The 24,083-nt window shown below is 31.4% G+C and overlaps 4 protein-coding genes across 11 annotated transcripts in view; 2 read left to right on the top strand and 2 right to left on the bottom strand.

Annotated features, from left to right (window-relative positions):
- Positions 1 to 4,877, top strand: part of LOC113394065 (DNA-binding protein Ewg) — a 13,233-nt gene extending 8,356 nt beyond the window's left edge. For all 7 annotated transcript variants that reach the window (XM_026631250.2, XM_026631249.2, XM_026631253.2 and 4 more), the window contains 4 exons: positions 128 to 263; positions 1,046 to 1,161; positions 4,303 to 4,440; positions 4,780 to 4,877. In XM_026631250.2, the coding sequence (XP_026487035.1) occupies positions 128 to 263; positions 1,046 to 1,161; positions 4,303 to 4,440; positions 4,780 to 4,821 (432 nt within the window). In that variant the 3' untranslated portion in view covers positions 4,822 to 4,877. The remainder of the gene's footprint in view (positions 1 to 127; positions 264 to 1,045; positions 1,162 to 4,302; positions 4,441 to 4,779) is intronic.
- Positions 4,878 to 8,295: 3,418 nt separating this feature from the next.
- Positions 8,296 to 9,480, bottom strand: LOC113394070 (cytochrome c oxidase subunit 5A, mitochondrial). Its single transcript, XM_026631264.2, has 2 exons — positions 9,203 to 9,480; positions 8,296 to 8,757 (listed from the first exon to the last, which is right to left on the bottom strand). Exons 1-2 carry the CDS (start codon positions 9,337 to 9,339, stop codon positions 8,436 to 8,438), a joined length of 459 nt encoding a protein of 152 aa, XP_026487049.1. The 5' UTR covers positions 9,340 to 9,480; the 3' UTR covers positions 8,296 to 8,435.
- An 848-nt stretch (positions 9,481 to 10,328) lies between these two features.
- LOC113394069 (bifunctional arginine demethylase and lysyl-hydroxylase PSR) lies at positions 10,329 to 13,209 on the bottom strand. Its single transcript, XM_026631263.2, has 3 exons — positions 13,040 to 13,209; positions 11,003 to 11,706; positions 10,329 to 10,921 (listed from the first exon to the last, which is right to left on the bottom strand). Exons 1-3 carry the CDS (start codon positions 13,110 to 13,112, stop codon positions 10,535 to 10,537), a joined length of 1,164 nt encoding a protein of 387 aa, XP_026487048.1. The 5' UTR covers positions 13,113 to 13,209; the 3' UTR covers positions 10,329 to 10,534.
- A 416-nt stretch (positions 13,210 to 13,625) lies between these two features.
- The window catches only part of LOC113394071 (kinesin-like protein Klp10A), a 51,670-nt gene continuing 41,212 nt past the window's right edge, over positions 13,626 to 24,083 (top strand). For both annotated transcript variants that reach the window (XM_026631265.2, XM_026631266.2), the window contains exon 1: positions 13,626 to 14,062. In XM_026631265.2, coding sequence (XP_026487050.1) covers positions 14,002 to 14,062 — 61 coding nt within the window. In that variant the 5' untranslated portion in view covers positions 13,626 to 14,001. The remainder of the gene's footprint in view (positions 14,063 to 24,083) is intronic.

Consider the following 24,083-nt stretch of genomic DNA (forward strand, 5'->3'; position numbering starts at 1 on the left):
ATTTCCACCCGACCTATTAAACGGTGGTAAGATTTCATACCGACCCATCTGACTAGTCTCTGTCCAATCATTGGTCTTTATATTACTGGGTTTCATATATATAAGTATACAGTGTGGAGTGTCGCAGATCCACAGCGGCGAGGGGGGCGGCGTGGTGCAGGCGTTGGAGGGGGACGGCGCGGTGGCCGTCGACCTCAACGCCGTGGCCGAGGCCACGCTCAACCACGACGGACAGATCATACTCACGGGCGAGGACGGACACGGTACGAGCCACGATTACACTTTTTTGATTGTGCCTTTTACGTGGTGGTCAGTTTTGAGATGGCCCGTCTGGTAGATATGGCGGTAGAACCGCCGTAGCTACCCAGACGGTTTGGAGCATTCATCACGTATTCTACCGCCAAACAATACTCAATATGGTTGTGTTCCAGTTTGGAGGGTGAGTGAGTCAGTGTAACTACAGGCACAACTACATTACACACCGTTCTACCGCCAAACAACAGTACTCATAGTATATATCATAGTATTGTTGTGTTCCGGTTTGAGGGGTGAGTGAGTCATTGTAACTACAAGTACAAGGGACATAACATCATAGTTCCCAATGTTGGTGGTGCATTGGCGATGTAAGGAATGGTTAATATTTCAGTTACAGCAATGTCTATGTGCAGTGGTGACCATTTACCATCAGGTGGTATTTTAGCATACCTAAGGAAGGTTTATATTATAAAAAAATAAATAGTATTTTTTTTGGGTTTAAAAGCCACATATATATTATATATACGACTTTTGAATCTGCTGATTATATATGTATAATTGTATATATATAAACAGATGTCAGCAGCTAAGTTAGGATACATAGTCATTATAATATTTAGTTAATTATACTAAGAGACTGCGCCAGGGTTTTTGATTTCAACTATTATTATATTGAATTTCATAAAAAATATATAAATCTAGAATATATAAATAAAGAAAATTTTTTTTTATACTAATTAAACAATTTGTAATGAAATGTGCATACTTATTAAATCCAATGTTCCTGCAGGTTACCCGGTGTCGGTGTCGGGCGTGATAACAGTGCCGGTGTCTGCGTCTGTGTACCAGTCCATGGTGGCGTCCATGCAGCAGCAGGACGGCGTCTGCGTCGCGCCGCTCGTGCAGGTGCGACGACTCAAGATCGAGCCCGACTAGACCTGACACTACCCCACTCTCCCCCACGAAGTCTTAATGCATTACCGAATTAAACACGATCCCTCGCTCACTCCGATGCTCGTCTCTAACAATCGACATATAGTCCCGAGGGTATTGTGGCTAGCTGGCTGTAATTAATTTCTTAATATACACAGTATTATGTAAGAGTCGTTTACCAAAAATATAGGATATATTTTAAGTATCGTTTTAGAAACTACTTAATTATTGATTGCATTTAGTTTGTTTCACCTCGGATTGGAATTGAGACAGATTAGTGTTCTTCTTAAATTATATTGTATGCATGTTCTATACTTAAAAGTAAAAATAAATGATAAATATTTGGAGGCTATATAAATAAATCAGAAAGCTGATATACAACAAATATTAGAGTTACTTAATTGCAGAACACAACCATCATTCTTGTTGTACTTCTATTTATTAGTGTAATTTATATTTGTCTGAAATTCAAGTCCAGCCCACATTGGTCAACATATATAAACTTCTGTAAAATAGATTATGACTATGTCTTAAGACAATGTGTATTTTAATGAAAAATGTTATGAAAACGGAAACAGTTTCCACTTTATGGTATTTAAAATAATAATTAATTCAAAGACTTTACATACTACCAGTTGCTAAAAATATGAGCAGATCTCAATTACAAAGCCAACTGAGCACCGGACGCTCATTGGTCGCCCGTTGCGACATTGTAAGGCTTCGTTCAATGATTACTAATTTCAGCAAATAATAAATAAATTAGTGAGCAATATTATTGATCATGTTGGTAATTGCATAATAGACTGACAAAGGCTTTTAAGCTTTTATATAATATGGCTTTTTTATGTAATACATAATTAATGTGTCAAAGTATACCCACTATTATTGTAGAATTTTAATGTTGCTATGTTTTGATAAAACATGCACCAGACCAATATACATACAATGTTTTATTTAATATTGTTGTTTGATGAACATTATAATTTTATTACAAATTAGTTATCTTAAGATACCTAGAAGCCTAAAAGATGTCTAGGTCTGCCTAACAAGCTATATGATATTTAAGATAAATAATATGAGCAGAGTAGAAACCATATTATAAAATATATTCGAGGCATTAGTCTGTACGAATGTATTGAATTGTAGATGCATAACATCCATATATGACTATTTGGGAGCACATAAATACCAACAAATGTCTTTGTTGTTTTTTCACTTAGTTTTGTAACAATTAAACAATGTGATAATATATTATCCTAATTTGCATATAAGTACAATAATTTAATTGTACAAAAAATAGTATAAGCTACGATTTCGTCCTAAAATGTTGGATTTGAGTGCCAAATAAATAAGTCTTTAATACAGAGTTTATCCAACGACAGATGCTAAGAAATGTCGTTATTTATTTTTATATTTACGTTTGTTTTAAACAAAATATATTTTATTTTTCTAGATATAAGTTAAATGTTAAAAGTCGCCTAGTTTATTAGCATACCAAAGAAATCTTGAAGCTTGTTCTTACAAGACATGCATGAAATGCCAGATGCCATAATATAGTATTATTATTTATTTTATTGCACATGTGTGGTTTATATTCACTTGTATGTAGTTATTGTGCTTGCAATGTTGAATTAGTGTTTGCATTTTATTTTTAGGTAGTGCAACACTTGAAAATATAACTATACAATTCTGTTTGAACATTGTAAAATAAATGTATGATGAATACTAAACCAGCTATGAATGAAGAAGTATTATATTTTTAAATTATTGTTTTCTGTTGCACTGTCTATTATATACCAATATATTTTACAAAAAACGGTTTAGTTCTTAATTTAAATTACATATTCGATACAATATTATATTTATTTAAATATAGTTCATTTATTTACTATTGAAGTTATTTTTTTGTTGTTGTATGTTAGATTTTTAATTACGAGTTCCTATCACATAATGTCATTACATATTAGAATTTTTTATGGACATTTTTATTCAAACTTGTTTCGTTTGAAAATACATGTTGACTTTCGACAGCAGTACAACTGAATATGTATTAAAAATAATGAAAACATAAATAGTCGAGGAATTTCAAAATATCCTCTTTGCTCCATTGACTATATTTGTGCAATTAAAATACCAAATAAGGCTTGGACAAAGTGAAACTTTGTCACCGTTACTAAATTAGGTTTATTGTAAATTTTTTCATTCATTAATGAAGCTCTTTTGAAATTAACTTATGTTAATAAGCCAGTGTTCATAGGTTGCAAATGCATGACTTATATTTTATTTTTTGTTGAAATGTTGTTAGAAAAATTCTGTTGTTCATTGAGATGTATTCTATTATATAAATATATTCAGTATTGATTTGTGCTGTTGAGCTGTTGCTTGAGTTTAATTTTAACATTATTTGTATATTTGTGTTTAATTTTAAGTAGAACAATTACTTTGTGTTGTTGATTTATTTTACGCTCTTGGATTTTATGCGAATTGAAAAAAAAACTAATATATACATATAACTTTAGCATATCGCCCGCTCTAGTGATGTGAAATTAGCACAGGGTCAAACCCTGTTCCTTAGATTGTTTTTGAACCTGTATTGGAGCTTCCAGTAATTACTAAAGGATTTCCTCAGAACAGACATTGCTAGAATTCGTAAAAGTAATGGTACATTCATTTTTCATTTTAATTGCCTTCATAAACATTTGTTTTATTACTCTAGAATTAAATTAGTTTGAATTGGTTTAAGTGAATGCAATACTTATCGCTTAGAAATCCAAGTGCAATTGTGAGTCTACGCAATGTTTTGTTATTGAGCTCAGAAATAAACAGTGAGTGTACTGTGAGCGTTTTATTTGAGTTGTGTTGTGTGTAGAGCGACGCACGAAACGCTTCCGACACGACTAGGTGTGTATGTTTATTAATTTGCTATTGTACGTTTTTATTTTTATTAGTTCTTTTTTTAAACTATTTTGTTTCTGTGAAGGCTATTACATTTAGTATCGACTATGCATCAGGTGAAATCAAAGTAAAACTATTATTATAAAAAATATATACTACAAAATATAATATAAACTGTGCACTTGGTGGTGATTCTTATAATGTATCGTCGATGTGCAGGTGGAGCAGAACGGCGAGACGCTGGAGGCGATCTCCATGGGCGGCGGGGTGGCGCAGGTCATGCTGCAGGGCGGCGGGGAGGCGCAGGTGCTGCAGGTGCTCAGTCTCAAGGACGCCACAGTGCTCACCAAGGCCATGGTGAGACCGAACACCGAACTTGTGCAGCAAGTTGCTCTATATTTGATATTTTACCGTCGAGTAATACTTATCGTTGCCTCTGTATTCAGATAATGGCTTAAAAATTTCAATTCACAAATTAATTGAAACCATGTAACATACAACGATTGCTATAAAATTTTGGGTAAGCGTATTATACCATAGACCGTATCAAATGAGAATGAAAGAATGTCTTAGGTCCAAAACCTGGGTGAAGGTCTTAACAATTTAGCATCAGGTATGAAATAAAGCTGAAGAAAAAGTTGCACAACCGAATTGTGATCACCACTTTCAATGACACTCAAGGAGCTCTCATTCCAGCAAGTGAAATCCGAGCGCGACGCGGTGGCGGCCGACTCCTAGCTGCTGCGCGCGCCCTCCCCGCGCCCGCGCCCGCGCCCGCCGCGCGCCCCGCGCCCGCCGCGCCCCACGCGCGCCCCTCGCCCGCCGTCGCGCCGGCGCCTCTCGCCACACTTACGACTTAAATAACCTCTGCTTTACTGAATAATAAGTAGTTCATGGAGAAGCCGGCCGTAGAAAGCGAGACGATTTCAAATTCACGATTTTTACTATAAAAACCAGTACTTCCGTCATGTGACACATTTTGCAGTTAAATTATAGTAATATTTAATAAATTTTATGCATTTCCTGATAATTATGTATCGGAAATGACGATTGGCATTTGTAGACGAACATAGTGTTATGAACGTGTCGAGAGCGGGTAAAGGGTTATATTTTCTAGGGATAATTCACGAGTGAGAATCTGTGGAGCGCGATCAGTAATACTGCTTTTTGATTTTAAAATTGGCTAATTAATAATAGATGCGTTTAAGTTTTACTCTGTTCAATTTTAAACTTTCTCAATAATGAAAAGTAGGATTACTGACGTGTCGCGCTTGAAGCGTGCGTACGTGTGACCGTGTCGCACATTACATCCTAAGTAGCGTAATTTTATTAAAAAACCTTATCTCCTTGATCGGTAACTAAGGATCCATAAAATGGGAATAACTATTTATTTTATTTATTCAATGCTTAGTTTAATTTATTTATTATTATTAAAATTATCTTTCAACCACCCGAGACTAGAACATTTAGTAAGTTTTAGTGTTTTTAATTATTTGGTGTTGATCTAAATCCCAGATTTGTGCAATATTTTTTTTACTACACGCGTTTATTTTACGTAGACGATGAAAACTTATCGTTTATTTTTCTGTTAAAAATGTATCTACATTATTATTTATTATGTGAACTACATTCCTCTAATTCATAATTTATTTAAGGATATTTGTTAAGTAAAATGTTGTTTTAATTTATTTTTATTGTTTGTTACGCGAACGTTTCATTCTAGTCTACCGACAGTCATTAGCGGAAAGAATCTAGTCTACTAAAGATATACAAAAAAAAACTTTTATAATAATTAAATTTGTAACATACGTACCTACCTAGGCAAATTAAAGTAATTGATGTATTTAACTGTACTTATTGAAAATTTTAATTACCGCGCAGGGTTTCAAAACCAATATATCGATGTTTTAAATGTGGTAATAAAGTTTCCCTAGCAATACCAGAGATATTTGACTCTAAGCTTTCAAATAGAGAAGCCTAGATGATAACTATCGCCATTTGTATGTTATTAAACCTATATTATTAGGTTCAAACGGTTGACCCTAAAATTAATATTAATTTAAAAATTATAGTCAAAATTAGTGATAAGGATAGAAGTCATAGAAAAGTACAAATCGATATATTTTAAATGTATGATGAAAATTATTTGTCGTACGAAAAGACAAGTGATGTACCAATTGTTTTGTCATTTGAATATTTATTTAGTTTATCATGCGTTTAGTAATTTATTTTAATTTAAACCAAAGAGCGATTGTGTTTTGTCTTATGTTTAGAAATGAAAAGCACAATTTTGTTGTTAAGTACAATAATTTGTGGTTGTAAATAATGGTATGACTGTGTGAATATTGCAATCATTATAAATAAAGTATTTACGTACATTTGTTTTTGTTTTATTATACTTTTAAACATAGGTAAAAACCGCGATACATCAACTTATTCAAGCTATTGTTGATTTTGCAACTTCTCAAGTTGCAAAATTAACTTAAAATCAGTTGTAGTATTTTATGACAAAGTTCATGGAATATTTTGACGATGTCAGGGTTTAACATTATTAATTTAAAATATCAAAAGATTCATATAATTACATTTTTGTATTGGTTACAATTCACACATTTATCTTATCTCTAATATCAAGTATATTAACTGATAAGTACAATTCAATAGCCAGGCATTAAAGAAGAGGTACCTAATAATATCGATTATCTGTTTCATTTTATAGGGATTTTTGAAATAAAAAGAAAAAAATGCAGCTATGTATTTATTTATATATCATAAAAGAAAAAAAAATATATATATATACCATAAAATATACCTATCTATCTGTCGGTCATATATAAATAAGAACAATAAATGAATAACTATGTGAATGTAAAGCTAGATTTTGGGGTTCAAGAAATATTCGAAATAAAATGTAATGTACTCTACCTTTAGTACTATATGTAATGAACACTATCGGTCTTCACTCCCTTTGGATGAGGTCCTGGTGGATGAGCCCTGTAGCTGCGAGCGGGAGGATGTGTAGACAACGCCATAGTTACAGACTTACAGTTCACTTTCTAAATTTTTACTTTGATGCCTTACTTGTGATTTCAGCTATTATTTTCAACTTTACGCATATTATTCTTATCGCTCTGGGAACGTGCCATATTAACGAAACGTATACCGTACAGCATCGAATTAATTTAAATAAATAAAAAAAAAATTATATAAAGGTAATTATATCATAGAAAATAGCAAGGAATATGAATTTTGCAGGTTCTATACCTGGCACTCTCTCGGTGTCTCCCTGAGGGCCAGGATACAATACCACTATAGCAGAGCCAAACTGAACTATATATACATACATACTAGTTAATAGACATTAGAAGGATAAGATGCATTAAATACTACTACTGTATATGATTGACAGGATGTACCATTAGAAGTAGAGCAAATACGATTTCAATTCTTCGGGTACTTATATTGGGCCCAATGATAAAATGGCTTCACAACCCGCCTGCTGTCAGCAGATACATTCGTTATTCTTGCTACGAAATTGAAGTAATAATTTTTTTGTAGATTAATCAAACGTCAATCACTTTTTATTTTTGTGTGTGTGTGTGTGCCCTAAAATCATAGCCCATAATTAAAGTTTCGCACTTCTCTTTTGTGATGCAACAAAATCAATCTTTCCCAGGCTCAAGGTCAACAATACTGTAATAAAACTTGAGAGACTTTTTTACATTTTAAATTCACTGAACATTGTATTCAATAAAATGCACTTACATAATTTAAAAAAATAGATTTGGAATTAGTTTTCATAATTTTCATGTTAGAATATACAAAATGGAAAAGTTAGGGCGGTTCTTCGTTTGGTAACTCTCATTGAGTTAATTTCAGCATTCACCTGCAATTGAGTTAGTTTGTTTATAGTACAATGCTTGATTCTTCTCTTTTACTAATGTAATATCACAAATTGTTTCATTATAGATTGTATGGTGTAATGATAAGTTGTTCTCACATATGTAATTAATGTTCAAATAGAACGCCTGGTGCTTGACCACCCTCATTAAATGTATTTATGAATAACTGCATTAAAATGTTACTGCCTACTGACTTTCCTTATCAGAATCTACATGCTGAAGTGGTTGCATTATATGTTGCATTTTTTCTTGTAAAATGCCAACCAAGTGCATCTTGCACTTTTAGTTTGATGTGGAAATAAAAACAAACTCATGTTAGACAAGCCTTTATTAAACAATCAGATGGAACTAATGGTATACTCAAATTATACTTTCCTCATATTTAAATAAAATCAATAACATAACTATTACATAAATTCTTCTACAGCTTCAGTTTTTATCACAATGCCTTTACATGTCAAAAACATTTTTTAAAGCTAACTCAGGCTTGTCGTAGCCAATTTCCTCTGGAGTTTCAATACCAAGTTCTGTGAGTGTTGGCTTAATTTCTTGGATAATATAGGGGTAGATTTCTCCTACTCTAGGACCACACTTGTCTTTGCAAGCTTCAAGAAACCTGATTGCGAGGGCATAGTCATTAACTCTCCTGCAGGCATGCATTGCTGCCTTGATGATTTTTGGGTCAGGTACAAGATCCATACCACAGAGGTCATTCATGCCCTTACGGACTTCCCATCCGTCAATGTCTTTTCTGTTGAAGAAAGCTTCATATCTGAAATTAAAAGGAATAAATTTGATGACGTTAAGTTTACAAATTATTGAATTCATTTATTTTAAAGTATTCTCTTCTTATTGTAAAATGAATGAGTCTTATAAGATTGTTTCTTCGTCTCAAGTCTAATTTTTCTTACTGGATACAATGGGTATATTTAAATCTATGTATAAAGATTAAGGTTATTTCAAATCGATCTTTCTGTTTATATTTAGCATATTTTAAACAGTAACCTCGTTTATTTTATTTAAAAAATACCACATTTAATATTATCAACACACTTGTCAATCAAAGTATTTTTTAGTCAATTTATATTAAACATTGTTAAAGCTTGGTTGAAATATTTATTCAATAAATAAAAGCTATTATCCATAGCTAAAATAAAGATTATTTTACTGATAGTAATATTATTTTCAGTTACATAACGTCAAACTATAAGTCTAACCTGGCATCAAATTCTTCGTCGGATTCAACTGGACCATCATGTGACCACCTGGCAGGAATGACGGAAGAAACCCTAGATGCTGGGACTAGGGATTTCCTGACAACATTTATAAAGGCACCAGAAGCTGACCGTAACATTTTGATACAAAACTTTTCGAAGACTTCGGCACGAATAACAAATGGCTGCTAAAAACCATAGATAACAAGACTTTTTTTTTTACTTTTAAGTCAATAGTGACGCGCATGTCAAAACTGCCTATAATATTTGCAATACAGAGGTCACTACTGCAACTGTGCTAAATGACTATTATTCCTAATAAAGACTGCTATGATAAGAACCTCTTATTTTTAATAATAAAATATATATAGGTTGATAATTTTTTCTATACTATATTATTTTTCCAATTTTAGGACCAATAGATAATAGTATATTCGCTTTTTCAATCAAGTCTAATTAGTTTTGTAAAAATGTAAGGTGTTCAATATACTAACTTCTGATCTATAGACGTTTGAAATTACGTGGCACTCTGCTGTAATAATTAGTTTCAGAAAACCAATCGAATTATTTTCTTTATTTTAAAATAATATTTTTACTCCTTATATATTGTTCATAATAAAAACAAAATATGTACATGAGGAACGTACAAAGAAGCCATAATTAAAAATCTAAACGTATAACATAAGTTTTAGTAACTCCGGCAAAAATGAGACTAATTCAAAAAAGTTATATAATTATCTATAATTTCTACTGCTTAGTCTACTTCGTCTTTGGTCACTATATATACCTATAGAATACAATAAATAATAAAAAAAAAAAATATTGCAAAATTTCGGATTAGAATATTGTGCTGCTAACGGTGGTCCATTCAAAAACGTCCTAACTTTAGAGCATTTGGAATGGGGAATAATTGAATAATAAATTTTAGATAGAATTTAAAATATATTATCTAATTAATAATAAGGAGTTTTTGCTGGCCAACAGGTCAGATTAGGGTAAATAACTACAATTTAAAACTCTACCAAGTAAAATGACATCATTACACAATGACAATTTTCAATATTCTTTTAAATTCATAATGTATTACAACTTCCTGTAAACTCGTAAAATAGACATGTAAAACAAACACTTTATAATACTAAAATTTATTGATAATTAGGTTGGTCCTTTAACAAAAGATACTGATTTATCTGACATAAAACAACACATTAGTCAATTACATCTAGTAATACAAGTGCTCGCTTAAATTTAAACAAACGACAATAAAACCTCAGGGAATCTTAACTTATTACTTAACATATTATTACTATTTCTGGGTGTATAAGGCTTCTATTTTTAAGCTTTCCTTTTTCTTTTCTTTTTGTGGGCAGTGATGCTTTCTTGCCCACTGTCTTCTTCATTAGAGCTTGCAGAGGAACTACTGTCACTATCACTGCTGGATGAGCTGCTATTTGAAGAGCTGTCTGATGCAACACCAGTGCCTTGGTTCAAGTCCATGCTACTTGCCACCTTGTATAAATCAGGTTCTTTGGATTCTAGTACCTTTACCCACTTTTTAGATAGCTTTGGACGTCCTCTCACAGTCTTGTGCCAAACCACAGGGAAATTGGTACGACTACAAAAATTTTGTGTTACTGCCATTGTGTCGTCAAGGTTCAAGACAACATGCCACCAACCTCCAGGAACAAACACTGTTTCACCAGGTTTCTGAAGTATTTCAACCTATAAATTAAAAAATAAACACAATTTATAGTATATATTTTAATCAAATTGATGAATTCTAAAAGTTAAAAGGAATTATACCGGTTTATACTCTTCAGGCCACGTATTAAGCTGTGTTTTTGGATATATAAGTTTGAACCAAGTTATGGCTTCATCTCTCTGCTTACCACCTACTGCCCCTGTAACCTTAATAAGCTCTCTAGGTGTCTGTGTGGGGAACAAACACCATCTTTTGTGTCCAAAGACTAAAGCGTTCCAAGCGCTAGTTCCTAAGGGGTCAATATGTATCCCTGTACCTGATCTTTGTGGTCCCATCACAAACCAGCGGTAAGGTGGTCTCCTTTCTTCACCACAATATTTAAATAAATCATCACTAAAATATCTTGGAACTTCGTAATCTTCTAATAGCTTTTTCCTTCTAGGATGCTCACCAAAACTACTATCAAAAATATAAAGGGGACTATCGTCAGTCGTTGTCCTCATATACTCTATATAATACTTCATTTTCATTTTAACACTATATCCCTCGTTATCTTCGCCACACTTGAATTTTTGGTTTCGATACTTTTTGGCTAGTCTCTCTTGAGTCCATTTATGGTTTGCTCGCCAATTGGTTTGTATGTTCGTTATTACTACAGGTTTATATATTTTCTCATATCTCTTTATGAACTCTTCTGGTGATACCTCATTTACATCTATTCTGTCAACATTATCTTTACATTTTAAAAACTCTTCAAAATTATTTGCATATTTTAAAGCTACCCATTGGAATTTGTCAGCCAATTCTAGAAATTGAAAAGAAATAATTATCAGTAACATAGTTTAATTATACATACATATTAGTCAAACTTCATTGAATTTTATTAAATAGAGTAATATCTGAAATAAATTACTAAAAAATCTGAAGCAACTTTATGATAGATTTGATTAAGAAAAAATAAATCATGTAAATATGATCTAAGCTAGACCTGACAATAAAGCATATTAAATTTGTAATACCAACTCTTCCATATTTCAGCTAATACTCTCTACATATTTATTACAAATATGTAGAGCAATGCTGGCCAAAATTTTTCAAGGCATTTGATGTCAACTATTCTCATTTATAGCTGATATTATATATCTAAGAGTTCTAAGAGGAAATTATGAAAGGATGACTTAATATTTATCATAATATTTTCATCAATTATCAATTAAAACTGATTTGTAGATATTGTTGATTCTAAATCTTAATAAATGACAAATTAATATTCTGTTATTTCTTGGTACACATACTCTTAACTGAAATACATAAAATAGGCATTAGGAAATTGCTTACGATTCATAATTAGTCTCATTAATTAGCCACAAATTAGTTAAGTTGACCTACATAAAGTTCAAAATTCACAGATCATAGTCAGCAGTAATTTCCTTAGAAACATATAAAAACAATGTATGTACTATGGCATGGACAAAAAAATATATGATTAATTCTAAGGTTTATGATTTTTGAGGTTAATTTACAGAAATCATAAAAAACAATAAGGTAAATGTTACATAGGTGTAATAGACAGAAAGCTAAAAGGCAAATAATGAAATATGGTTACATAGTGTGGACAGTGAAACTAATTGAAAAAAAGAGTGTTTTTTTTCAGGTCAGTAAATAATATGTTATGTACATATTTCCAACTTTTTAATTTTATTTATTATTTTCGTAACTTTGTAATGAGAACACATGACATGTTCAGGACAACCACATTCAAGCATCAGCATCTAAAGATATATATATTAGTCGGTGTTAATTTATAATCAGTTCAAAAATATATTAAAATGTTATTCACATAGGCATAAGTAATAGCTCTTACAACGTTATATTCCTAAACATTATTTGCTCATTATAATAATTAAAATAATAGCATTAAATTAGGGTGGCGATTCAAAACGTATGTCACCCGGGACTCGTTCTAGAACATTGAATATTTATATTAATCCAAGTAACCTTTGTACTTTTTACTTAATTCTCGAATCCTATCTTTTGAAGAATAAAACAAATTATAATATTATTGATAAGAAAAGCATTGACGCTTAGAATAACGTTAATTCGCCGAAATAATATGTTCATAGTCTGCTAAGGCATACCTGGTCGGGCTTTTCTCTTTACTTCCTTAATACGTTTTTTGGCTTTGTGCGATAATTTATGTTCAGTGTCCATATTTATTTCGTTAGAAAAATATATAATTTATTGACTTAGAGCTGAAATTTTTGGTTCAGTGATTGTCTTATGGCTTGCTGACATTGGCAAATGGCAATTGGCATTTGGCATATATCACACTAGGTAAAAACACCATAGATAAGTTGTGCAGACAATACAACAATGACATTTTATAAGAAGTTTTAATTGAAATATGAATTTTCTTTTAATCTAAGTCCTTTTCTTTGATTTTTACTTAAATTACACGAAAAAGTAATTTTAAATTAATACTAACTTTATACCCAAATAATAAAAATTATAGGAACTAACACCTATTTTCTTAGTCTATAATTTTGACTGCAATATAATTCCTCAATATTATAAAATTATATACATATTTAATTATTATTTAATTGAAATATATTATTTTTAATAATTAAGTATTTCTTACAATTTATTAAGAAAGTTGTGAAAATTCAGATAAATAAAATTATGTATTACGATTTACGTTTATCAATTTTGAATCTAGCAATACCACAATTATTTTAGAGGCATTGGTGCTCTCAGTGTGAATTTTGGTAATTCATATTATAACCGAAATAATTTAAATATTAGTGACTATTTTTCTTTTTATTTGTTCACTAATCATTACTATTATTAGATAGACAACCATTATTTCATTTAGAAATGAAGAGTGATTGATTTGACTGTTGCACCGAAACAAATTTGAAACGTTCCAGTCTGAAGTGTGTAGCTAGCTCGATATAACTGTCAATCTGGGTGTAGAAATTTATTTGTAATTTTCACCGGTTCTCATGTGCAATTTCCGAATGTGTTAGACTATTTTTAAACAATTGTTTCTTACGAAATAATGTTATTTAGTGTATGTGGTGCATAAAGCTGTGCAAAAATGGATGACGGTTCTGTAAAAATCCAGTCCGGGATCAACATCAACATAAAAAGAACAGATGGTGAGTTCAACCACGACTTGTATCCTATTACTCTGTGGCGTAATATTAATAACTTTATCGGATCACGACATTCGATTGCTTATTAAAAGTTTAAAATACGTTATTTTTTTAAATTAATCATATAGATAGTAGGCATGAATCAGATTTGTAAGTTGGTGCAAAGCATGCAATAAATAATGTTTACGTGTTCGTTTTGTTTCTTGTACTCGTATGTATTATTTATATTTTTGTCCATTTACAAAAATTAGGAATTAAATTTAAAGAGCTATTCTACCTATATTTACATTTTAAAAATAATCCATTTTCCCTAATTTTTTTACTAAAATATACATAAATTATTTAGTTTTGTAGTAATTTAATATTGTCTTACATTAAATCATAAATCATAAGAAATTGATTGGAAACCTATATATTTTTATCGTAATTACTAATGGTTTTATTTTATTATTAAATAAATTAATCTGCTTTTTCACAATTTCCAACTGAATACACAAAACCATTAAGAAAAAGAAAACCTAGTCTACGCATAAAATTCTCTAATATATAATAATTGATTTCCACATGACAGATCTTAATTTACCTGTCTTTTATTGTTACAAAGTAGAGCTGTTAATAGAGCTTACTCCTATGTTTCCAATTTTTTTGTTGTATTATTGAGAAATAATCCATGACAGCAAGATATAGATATAAACTAGATATGACTTGTAGGGACAATTTTCATACAACTTAACAGCTCACACTTACTCCTTGAAGTTGAAATTTCCAAAAAACTTTGTTCGTGAGAGTGTATGGTAAAAGGCTAGGTCCTAAAAGGTCACTACGCAGTCATTTATTTTGCTATTATTTTGCTTATGTATAATATATAATTGAGCATAAATATTAACATTATGATTTATTAACAGATGAAGATCAAGGTTATGATTGTAATAAATTATATAAGATATAGTTTAATAGAGCACAAGGTGTATATCACATTAAAAACTTTTTATTCAAAACAAAAATTGAATAACCATTAAACAGTATTTCTATACAACAATGTAACATTTCGTCCTCATTAAATGTTTTCATTATAAATAACATAACATGTTGATTAAATGGAATTAATTGTTACAATAAATATAAAAAAGAAGATACATTTGATCCAGTACTATACTGATGTAAACCATATTGACTATACTTGGCTTAACTCAGGAGTCAGGCTATACTGGTCTGTTACATTTGAGATTTAAAAAAAAAATCATTTATATAATATAATAGTTTCGAAAGATGGACAAATTTCTCATTCACAATTATGGAATAATTAGCATTTTTAATTTTCTTCATCTTATAAATTCTTAAATTAGTATAAATTAAAACAATTAATTTTATCAAAGAATCATAACTTAACATTCAACACTAAAATATCTGCTGGTTTGGATAGGAAAACACTTTGATCCGAGAGGAACAGACCAGGGATTTATTTCCATCTATCAATTGGATTAAAAAGTACATCAAATTTACTCATCCATAACATTATATTCGTAATTCCTAAAATTAATTGAGTTGATATAATTTCTCGGATAATTTTTGCACTGAGTTTTTAACCGCCGAGAGTCGCGACGAGGGCGGTACGCGGCCTTGCGACGACCATCCATAAAAGGTACGGGCGCTGCGCGTGCGTCGTGCTGTTTGTCATATAACAAGTAGCCCAATCTTGGAGTGAGCAGGTTGAATAAATAGTGTCGATGTTTTAAGTATTTGTGTAAAGGACATTACATTATTGAAACTTTATTTTTACGTTATAAACTTTTTGTTTGCCGATGCATAATTTAAATATTTTGTAATACGTGTATGTTACAAAAAGAGCGTTGTTGGGTTAAGAGCTTTGAAGTTAAGTAAATTGTATTTCGTGAGAGTGATTATATTCCTTAATTTTTAATTCCAAAGCAATAAAAATATGTAGCAGTAATGCTAATTTATCAAATAAATTGTTGTAAAGTCTTGGTTCTCTTTCTTTGCTGTATATTTATGAAATGTTTGTCTAGAAATTATGTCATTTAAAAAAGGAATACGAAAGAGTAAAATTTTTTTTTCAGTTTCAATTTCAGTATAGTTTCAATATTTAATTGACCAGTTTCATTTAAATCGAACGGACGCAGGAAACTGTCAATATAGATCGTGACTGATGCGCAACGCAACAAACTGCAGCAGAATGTCAAGGTCATGGAATCGGGAGTCAGGATTCGTAGGAAATAGATGCTGCAGTTGTTGACGTCATGCTTTACAAACAATTCGTGTACTAAATCTATTTGTATGCCTGTCTGTTTATGAGTATTAAAATTATTTAATCTAAGGTTTGAATGGTGATAGAATAATGTGCGCAGTTTGATTGTTAAATAAATAGTGTTAGGTGGATTGACTAACTCTTCTGCTACGTACACACAAATGGAAATAGTCTTCACTGTCGATACTTTTATTTCATAATGTTATACATTTTAAGGAATTTTATTCATATACACTGGCATTGTGATGGCTCGGGCTTAGGTTTTAGATAAGCGTGTGAAAGATACGTGGTTTGCAATATTATGATATCTTCATTTTTCTCGCGGTAAATATTGGACTCGTCGAACTGTAGTGTCATATGCAAGAAATAAAGTTGAATAAATTTTATTAGTAACACATTGTAATAAATAGACTTCCAGCCAACCTGACGCTGTAACCGGGTTTGAAGCTATTTGACCATTGTAGTAGACAATAGTCTGTGTAGTCGGCGAACAATGCTTTTCAAGCCTTTGAACGTGGCTCGAACGCATTTCAGCTGTGAAACCGCTAAGCCATTTAAGCCTAGCCAGCTTTATAAATTAAACATTGAAAATACGTGTAGACTTCTGGATTAAAGTGTAAATTAGTGTTTTGTTTTTTTTAAATGACAATACATTTAGTTATATTTTCGAAAGAAATGCCATTAATTGAGCAATTAACTAAAAGGTCTTATATATAGGAGTTTGTTTTCAATATTTCTTTAACTTATTAAAAATTGTATCAATTACAAAAATAGCACAAAAAGCTGCTGACGCTTTTAGCGGTTTTTCTCGGGTCAGGATATTTAAGTAAGTGCAATGTCATTGAATATATAAATTTGAATATTACAAAAGAGAAGAATCCATTTAAAAATGTGTTGATCTTTTATTTAATTCTTCATCTTTTAGTGTTAGAGTTTGTAGAGTTAAAGAAATGTGTTGCTTAATAAAACATTTTGTAGAGAGGTACTCCCTAATTCTATCTATGGTAAACCCTAAGTTTATTTTTTTTTATAAAATAAAATAAAATAGTAGTAGTATCTTCTAACAGATTTTCATTTTCTGTTTTTCGTTGAGATAACGTCGTATTATTTTTAACAAATTAACGTAATTGAGATGGTATCTGGTACTTCCTTAAGAGGTTCGTTACGAGTTCGCCTCGTGTTGTCGCCTACGACATGTTCGTCCAAGGTTGCATCATCGATCAGAAGGCTCCAACGTTTGGTGGAAGTAGGAACTTCACGGTGAACGTTACGTCAAATAATAGTATTATTAACGATTAAACAAAGCAGTTCCATATCAGGGTACTTCCTTGACCTTCTGCTACGTTTTTAGTCAGATATTTTACTATGCACATAAAACAGACTATGGTAGAAGTTAGCTCGTTAGAAGCTAACTCTGCTCTCATTAAGAGGTTTTTATTTTGTTTTTGTATTCGAGTTTTAGTGGAATTGGAATTATCTTTGCAGTCGGCGTGTCGTCTACTTTCAAACTGATTACATGGATATCGCATAAAGAATGTCATTGTTTATAAATAATATGTATATTTATGATTCGATATATGTCGGTATGAGTTATGTATGATAAAATGTATATAAATAGCGTGGAAACAACGGAGTAATAGTTTTAATTGTACTGATCACTGTACTTTTATAATGTATTTGCATTGTTAATCTTGCCAAAAATGTTTTTACCCTAACGATGTTTAGAGATGAAAGCATTGTATCAAACAATTCATCTGATGGTATGGAGTTTCTTTGTTATATGATTAATGAATTAAGTAAGATTATTCCTTACATTGGTGGAAAAATGCAATAGAAAATTCAGCAGATACCCTTTAACAAAAACTATATTACTCATTTTAGACTACACTAGTCATTCCGAAACAAAATACTTATACTATACTTTGTAGAAGTAGGCTCGTACGCGTCATTTAACAAGATTAAATTAAATGTTAAGCCGTTACCGGCTCTGAATATAGATATTACCGAGAAGAATTGGAAGTAGTTACTCTTTTTCATCAATTATACATGCAATAATCATGCACAAAAACAAAAAGTGTTGTCTTATTGAAAATATAACGATAAAATAACATAAATATTCAATAGATAAACACTCGCTAAGGCAATTCTTACAATATTTAATAATTAAACAAGTTATTTTCCGCGTATGAATAAAAACGCCCCTTAGTCGTTTCAAATATTATTATAAAAGACACACACACACGATACACGCGTCGTATATATACATTATTAAGACATGGTTTATTTGTTTTTAAGCATTTTTACATTATATGACGGCAAAAAAATATTATTAAACCGAGAGGACAGTATTATATATTAAACCTTTGATTTTTATCTAGACTGCTATAGTTCCGATTCTCGTACCAAACCTCTTAAAGTTAAATAATACACAGAGCTAAAAATAATGCTAACTCTTTCTGATATAGAGGCCTTGAAATAATGCTAACTCTTTCTGATATAGAGGCCTTGAAATAATGCCAAATATTTTAGCCATGTCAATGTAGGTCAAATTATAGAAAATAATCAGCATCAATGTAATTTACATTGGTTATAAAGTGTCAGAGTTCATCGATCTCTACGAAATATTGATGCCATTTCTAGTACACGTTCTTAAGGTCGAGACATGCATGACTCCTTTGCGACGTGCAGTCGAGTAAAACGAACGTTAACTGATAAACTCTAACAAAACAAGTAAGTCGAGGTACGACGGTACGAGGCGTCCGCTTCGAACGGACCGTGAGTCATCGGTGAGCGGGTTCCCTCGGCGAAATCACGACTTTGTGTCGACAAAGATTGCAGATGGAATATTCAATACATAATATTACACGTTTATGTATGTTATGTATCAAATATAATCTAGAGGGGAAAGAAACCCAATATTTAATAGGGTTTGCGTTTCATTTCGCTCAGAAGGATAAAGTTAAATTGAATACATATTACATATATATTTATATACATGTAATATCTACACTGAACTTGAAAAAATATCATCTTAAATAAGAGTTTATAAGAACAATATATGATTCCTATGTTGCAGTAACCAATCAGTTAAATGATTAATAATACCGTGACGATTTGTTTTTCTTACTGTTTAATTCTCAAACTGTTCAATTTTATATTGTTGCATACGATGTTGTTACAAAAAAATGTTTTTTTCTTCTAAAATATTTGGTAAAAAAGTGATATTTAGTTCGAAATGAATATTCATATCCTCACACGTTGAAAATACGATCGAGATCACAGACGAGATACGCAATAATTGTACACTGTTGTAAATGTTGAATTTTATATCTTCAGAGAGATATGAGTGAAAGGCGACAAAGCAAAGCGGCCAAAGTTATCCAAACCGAGCGACTTGTATTGTCGGCTCTTTCATTATAACCGTTACGGGCTCTGTTCGCGACTTGTTAGTTTAATAGTGATACCCATTATCTCGTAAAATGTTCGCTGCAACACGAATTACGATTCAAAACGTCCATCTGATTCAGCTTCGGCTTGCCACGTTAACCCAGTTTTGTAAACGGATTAATAATGGGTGCAAGGAACGATCTGTGTGCCTTGTATTTATTTTGATTTGCATACTTTTCTATTGCGTTTTACTAATGGTATGAACAAAATGAACCAGCCCGAACAGTTTCATTTACGACTTTCGGTATGAAATATGTCAATGGAACAACAGACATGAGATATATAACGTAATTAGAGTACGAAACACCAAGCTTTTATTGTGGAAATGTTTCGGTTAATATCTTAACTGATGTTAGCGAAGTCCAGCCGGGATGAGCAATAAACACGTGAGTTTTCACGTGTATATAAATTTATCATGAACTTGACGTTGAATGAGAACATTGTAAAGAATTCTGGTAGATGAAACTCGATCTTATATATTAACCAGGAAAAGCGTGATGGAATAAGATACAAAACTTAAGAGCGCCTTTAACAACGCCTCTGTGACACTGTGGACACTTTTATGTTTACTACTTTCCATCAATTACATCATTTAATTCTACTAAAAATCAAAAAAGGGCACTAAAATTATTAGTATTTATATTTTTTTAACTTAAAGTAACGTTGAATAAAAATAACACTTAAGTTTCTTAGACTGGGAAGGAAAGTTATTTTTTTCTACACGAGGTTTATTACTGAAGTTCATACGCGGATTAAAATTAAATAGGCTACTCGTTAAAATCGAGAAAAAGTTTTTCAATAACATAAGCTGTTTTGTAAATATAATCGCCAGTCACGATTTACGGTCTCTTAAAGAATGGAAAAAAGTCCATAGCAAATATATAGTCATACTGAATGTATGTAATTACTGGTATGTAAATACTGCAGTTGCAATGCTACCACGAGTGGGCATTCATTAAATATTCTGTCACCAAATTTGCATGCTCAGTACTGTGGTGTTCCTTTTTTAAAAGATGAGTGTGTTGTCTAATTTTAAACACATACGAGACAATGCAGACGCATCGGTGTCTGGAATATAGTCTGTCTTGCTATAACAATTTTAAAGTTGCATAATTAGGCGGTCGGACAACTTACTATCAGATGGCCTCTTTATCCGTCTGCATTTTTATCTATAAATAACTAATAACTAGTAAGTAATATTTCACACATAAACTTCTCTATAACCTTCGGAAATATTTCCTTACCTTCAAAGTCTCACCTGTCTTGCTAATAGAAACGAAAATAAAGAACTTTCTCAATTTTTACAACTTGATGAATGTACAGTCAAGGTAAGAAAACCTTCGTCAGTTTTCAAATTCATTCCTTTATCAAGTCATAAACTCTTAGTATCTTTTGAAACTAAAGCAGACAACTGCATATAAAATTAAACTAACATAGTATGATAACTTGGTTCAAAATAGTGTAACATCTTTGGACTACGTCTAGTGTCATATCAACATAAAAACTTTTTTATGGCCTAATTAGTCATTACAAGATTTAAATTATTTTGTAGATATGATATCTTAATTGTCAATTGTCAAAGTCTGTCAGTGTCATATATATTCTTGCAATATCTTGCAATCTTAGAATAAAAACGATTGTAATATTATTCGGCCGCTATTTTAAGTGACGGTTAATGTAATGACGTGACATGTGATGAGTGGTTCCATCGGCACCAGGAAGTGGTGGTGATTCCTTGGCCTGCAAAAGCGGCGGATATACCCTATTGAAAATCTATCGGGTTTGCTGGTGCAGCGGTGGATAAATAATAACGATAGAACCAGAGCAACTGTCGTAGAACATTGCCGAAGTGTTTGGGAGGGCTTCAGAGGAATCAACATATACTCTCGCCTTGTTGGACAATGCGACAGCGACTACAAGCTGTGATTGATACGAATGGCGGATATACTAGTTTTTAATAAAATAAATAAGATTTGTTTAAATGAATACATTTTACCATAATTACTATTTATTTTTACTATTTTATTACCCGCGTTCCCGAGATATTTTATGTTTTCCCGGAGATAAAAAGTGTCCTATTAATAATATAATATAAGATGTTATACGAGCATTCACGAAGGATTATGAGGTTTCGTGAAAAGTTGGTAATTATCATACCGATTGACGGCTTCTCCTTATTAATAATAATAAGGTGTAATAGCTATAGGAGCTACAGTAGCTATAATAATATAGCTTTTAAACGCTATTATACTCTGCTAGATGCGACTTATAATGACATTGCGACGCAATATGTCATACTCAATCGGTAAAGCAGGTTATCGCTCGTACTGAGCACAAGAAAATAGAACTTAAGGTGACGAACTTTTCCTACCCCGACTGTACATAAATGTCTCGACGGCTAATGAATAATTGCAAGTAATATCGCAAAGTAAATTAAGAAAAAATTAGTAAATACACAATATGTATATACCTATATATTAATATATTTTTTCATCAATAAATATATGTGCAGTACAGAATGACGAAACCAATTTATGATATTGTTTTTTCAAATAAGGATCTTTAATCAGTAACAAGCTAATTCTTGCCTAAATAACAGTTTACATTTGTATGCTCACAACAACACGTGGGCGATACTTCTGAGGCATACTGTTCATATGCAGCCATATTAAATTAATTAGTTGTCTAATATTAAGTAATTTGAATGAGATTCGAATGCTAATAACTAATTATGTAAGTAGAACTGGATTAACATAAAAAATATAAGACGATTGAATAAAAGTAAAATGATTAAATTAAACTTTAATGATTATTAAATAGTGAAATTGAAAATGTGTTCTAAATAAAAGCGTGCTTCGGATGTACATTATTTGATAGTTCCTGTGTTCATAAAATGTACGAATTTTGGCATAAGCACGTACTTAATTATCGATTATAAAAATAACCTAAGCGAATACAGGATATTGGTTTATGATTAGCATCATAATACCAAATTAAAAAAAAATATCAGGTCAATTGACCATATTGATCGTCGGGTATGTTTTGGGTTTATTTTGCAACATCGAAACAAAACAGAACTTTCGATTTAATCTATGATATCATACATGAGTAGGAGCATTTATGACGAGCTGTGTATACAAACAATACGTTGTCTTTTATTATAAGACGTAATTTGAACGTCGTATTTGTGGTCATAGATTTTTTATTGAAGATATATTTTTTTTACACATAAAACTTTTTGATTTCTTTAATATAACTAGTACTAATTCTTGCCGCTATGCCAATGGAATATTTTCAATTCGACTCTTGGTCTAATCCTAAAAATTTGTATGGCATTTTATTATAATGCGCTAAAAAGAATGACACTGACTTTGAAAACGGAGCAGCGCCTATTTCCAAATCTAAAATCCTTTCTCAGTGGGCGTCATTACGATATGGAGGTCTCCTCCAAATTTTAAAATTTAAGTTGCGCAATTATATTTGGGCAATCAGGACATTGCCTAAATAAGCAAACCTTGGAGTAAAAAAGTTACGTTGTAAGTAGCAATTGCACATATTTTAAATTATTTAATCGAAATAACTCCACAACAAGCTATCTCATTATAACTGACATTGAGCGGCGAATCGTTAATTTTAATTGTACCCAGTACAGTACAGTACAGTACAGTACAGTACAGTACAGTAGTAGTGGTTAAGCTTTTTTAGAAAACATTTTTTCGTGGTTATTATAGAATTTTGTATATACTTCAATATTATAAAACGTATCCCTTATATAATATTCACTAAAAGCATCAAAGTTTTTCTAAAAAACGTCCAATTACTGACTGATTTGCGGATAATTACAATTTATGGTTCGGTGATTTTTTCGATGAAATGTCAATTTTGTAGGTGTTTCTGTTCTATCAGCCTGTCGACATTCTATGTGAAAGCGTGTTGCGAAACAATTTATGCGTTGTTATTCCACGAGGTGTCTGCTTTGTGCCTTCGCCTATATAATCGATAGATAATAGTATAAAACGAGGCCAAATTCTGTGTAATGGACTGGAACTAGATCGTGTGCCCTAATATTTGTTCCGCTTTCCTTCGTAACGTATACGTATGTTTGAGCTAGTCGATAATGATAGCCTAATCTAGATTTCTAAGCTGTGGATGATAAACAATTTTAAACGTTACTTCTCAAATATACAACTAAGTACTTTTGGGAAATGTGGTTTGTCGTAAAGTTATAACCTCATTTTCTTTCCCATTGATGACGTAATCCATAGACAAAGGTCGAAAAACTTTAAATAATACTAAATGTAGTGATATTAA

Source organism: Vanessa tameamea, chromosome 2, assembly GCF_037043105.1.
Source record: "Vanessa tameamea isolate UH-Manoa-2023 chromosome 2, ilVanTame1 primary haplotype, whole genome shotgun sequence".
Classification (NCBI taxonomy): domain Eukaryota; kingdom Metazoa; phylum Arthropoda; class Insecta; order Lepidoptera; family Nymphalidae; genus Vanessa; species Vanessa tameamea.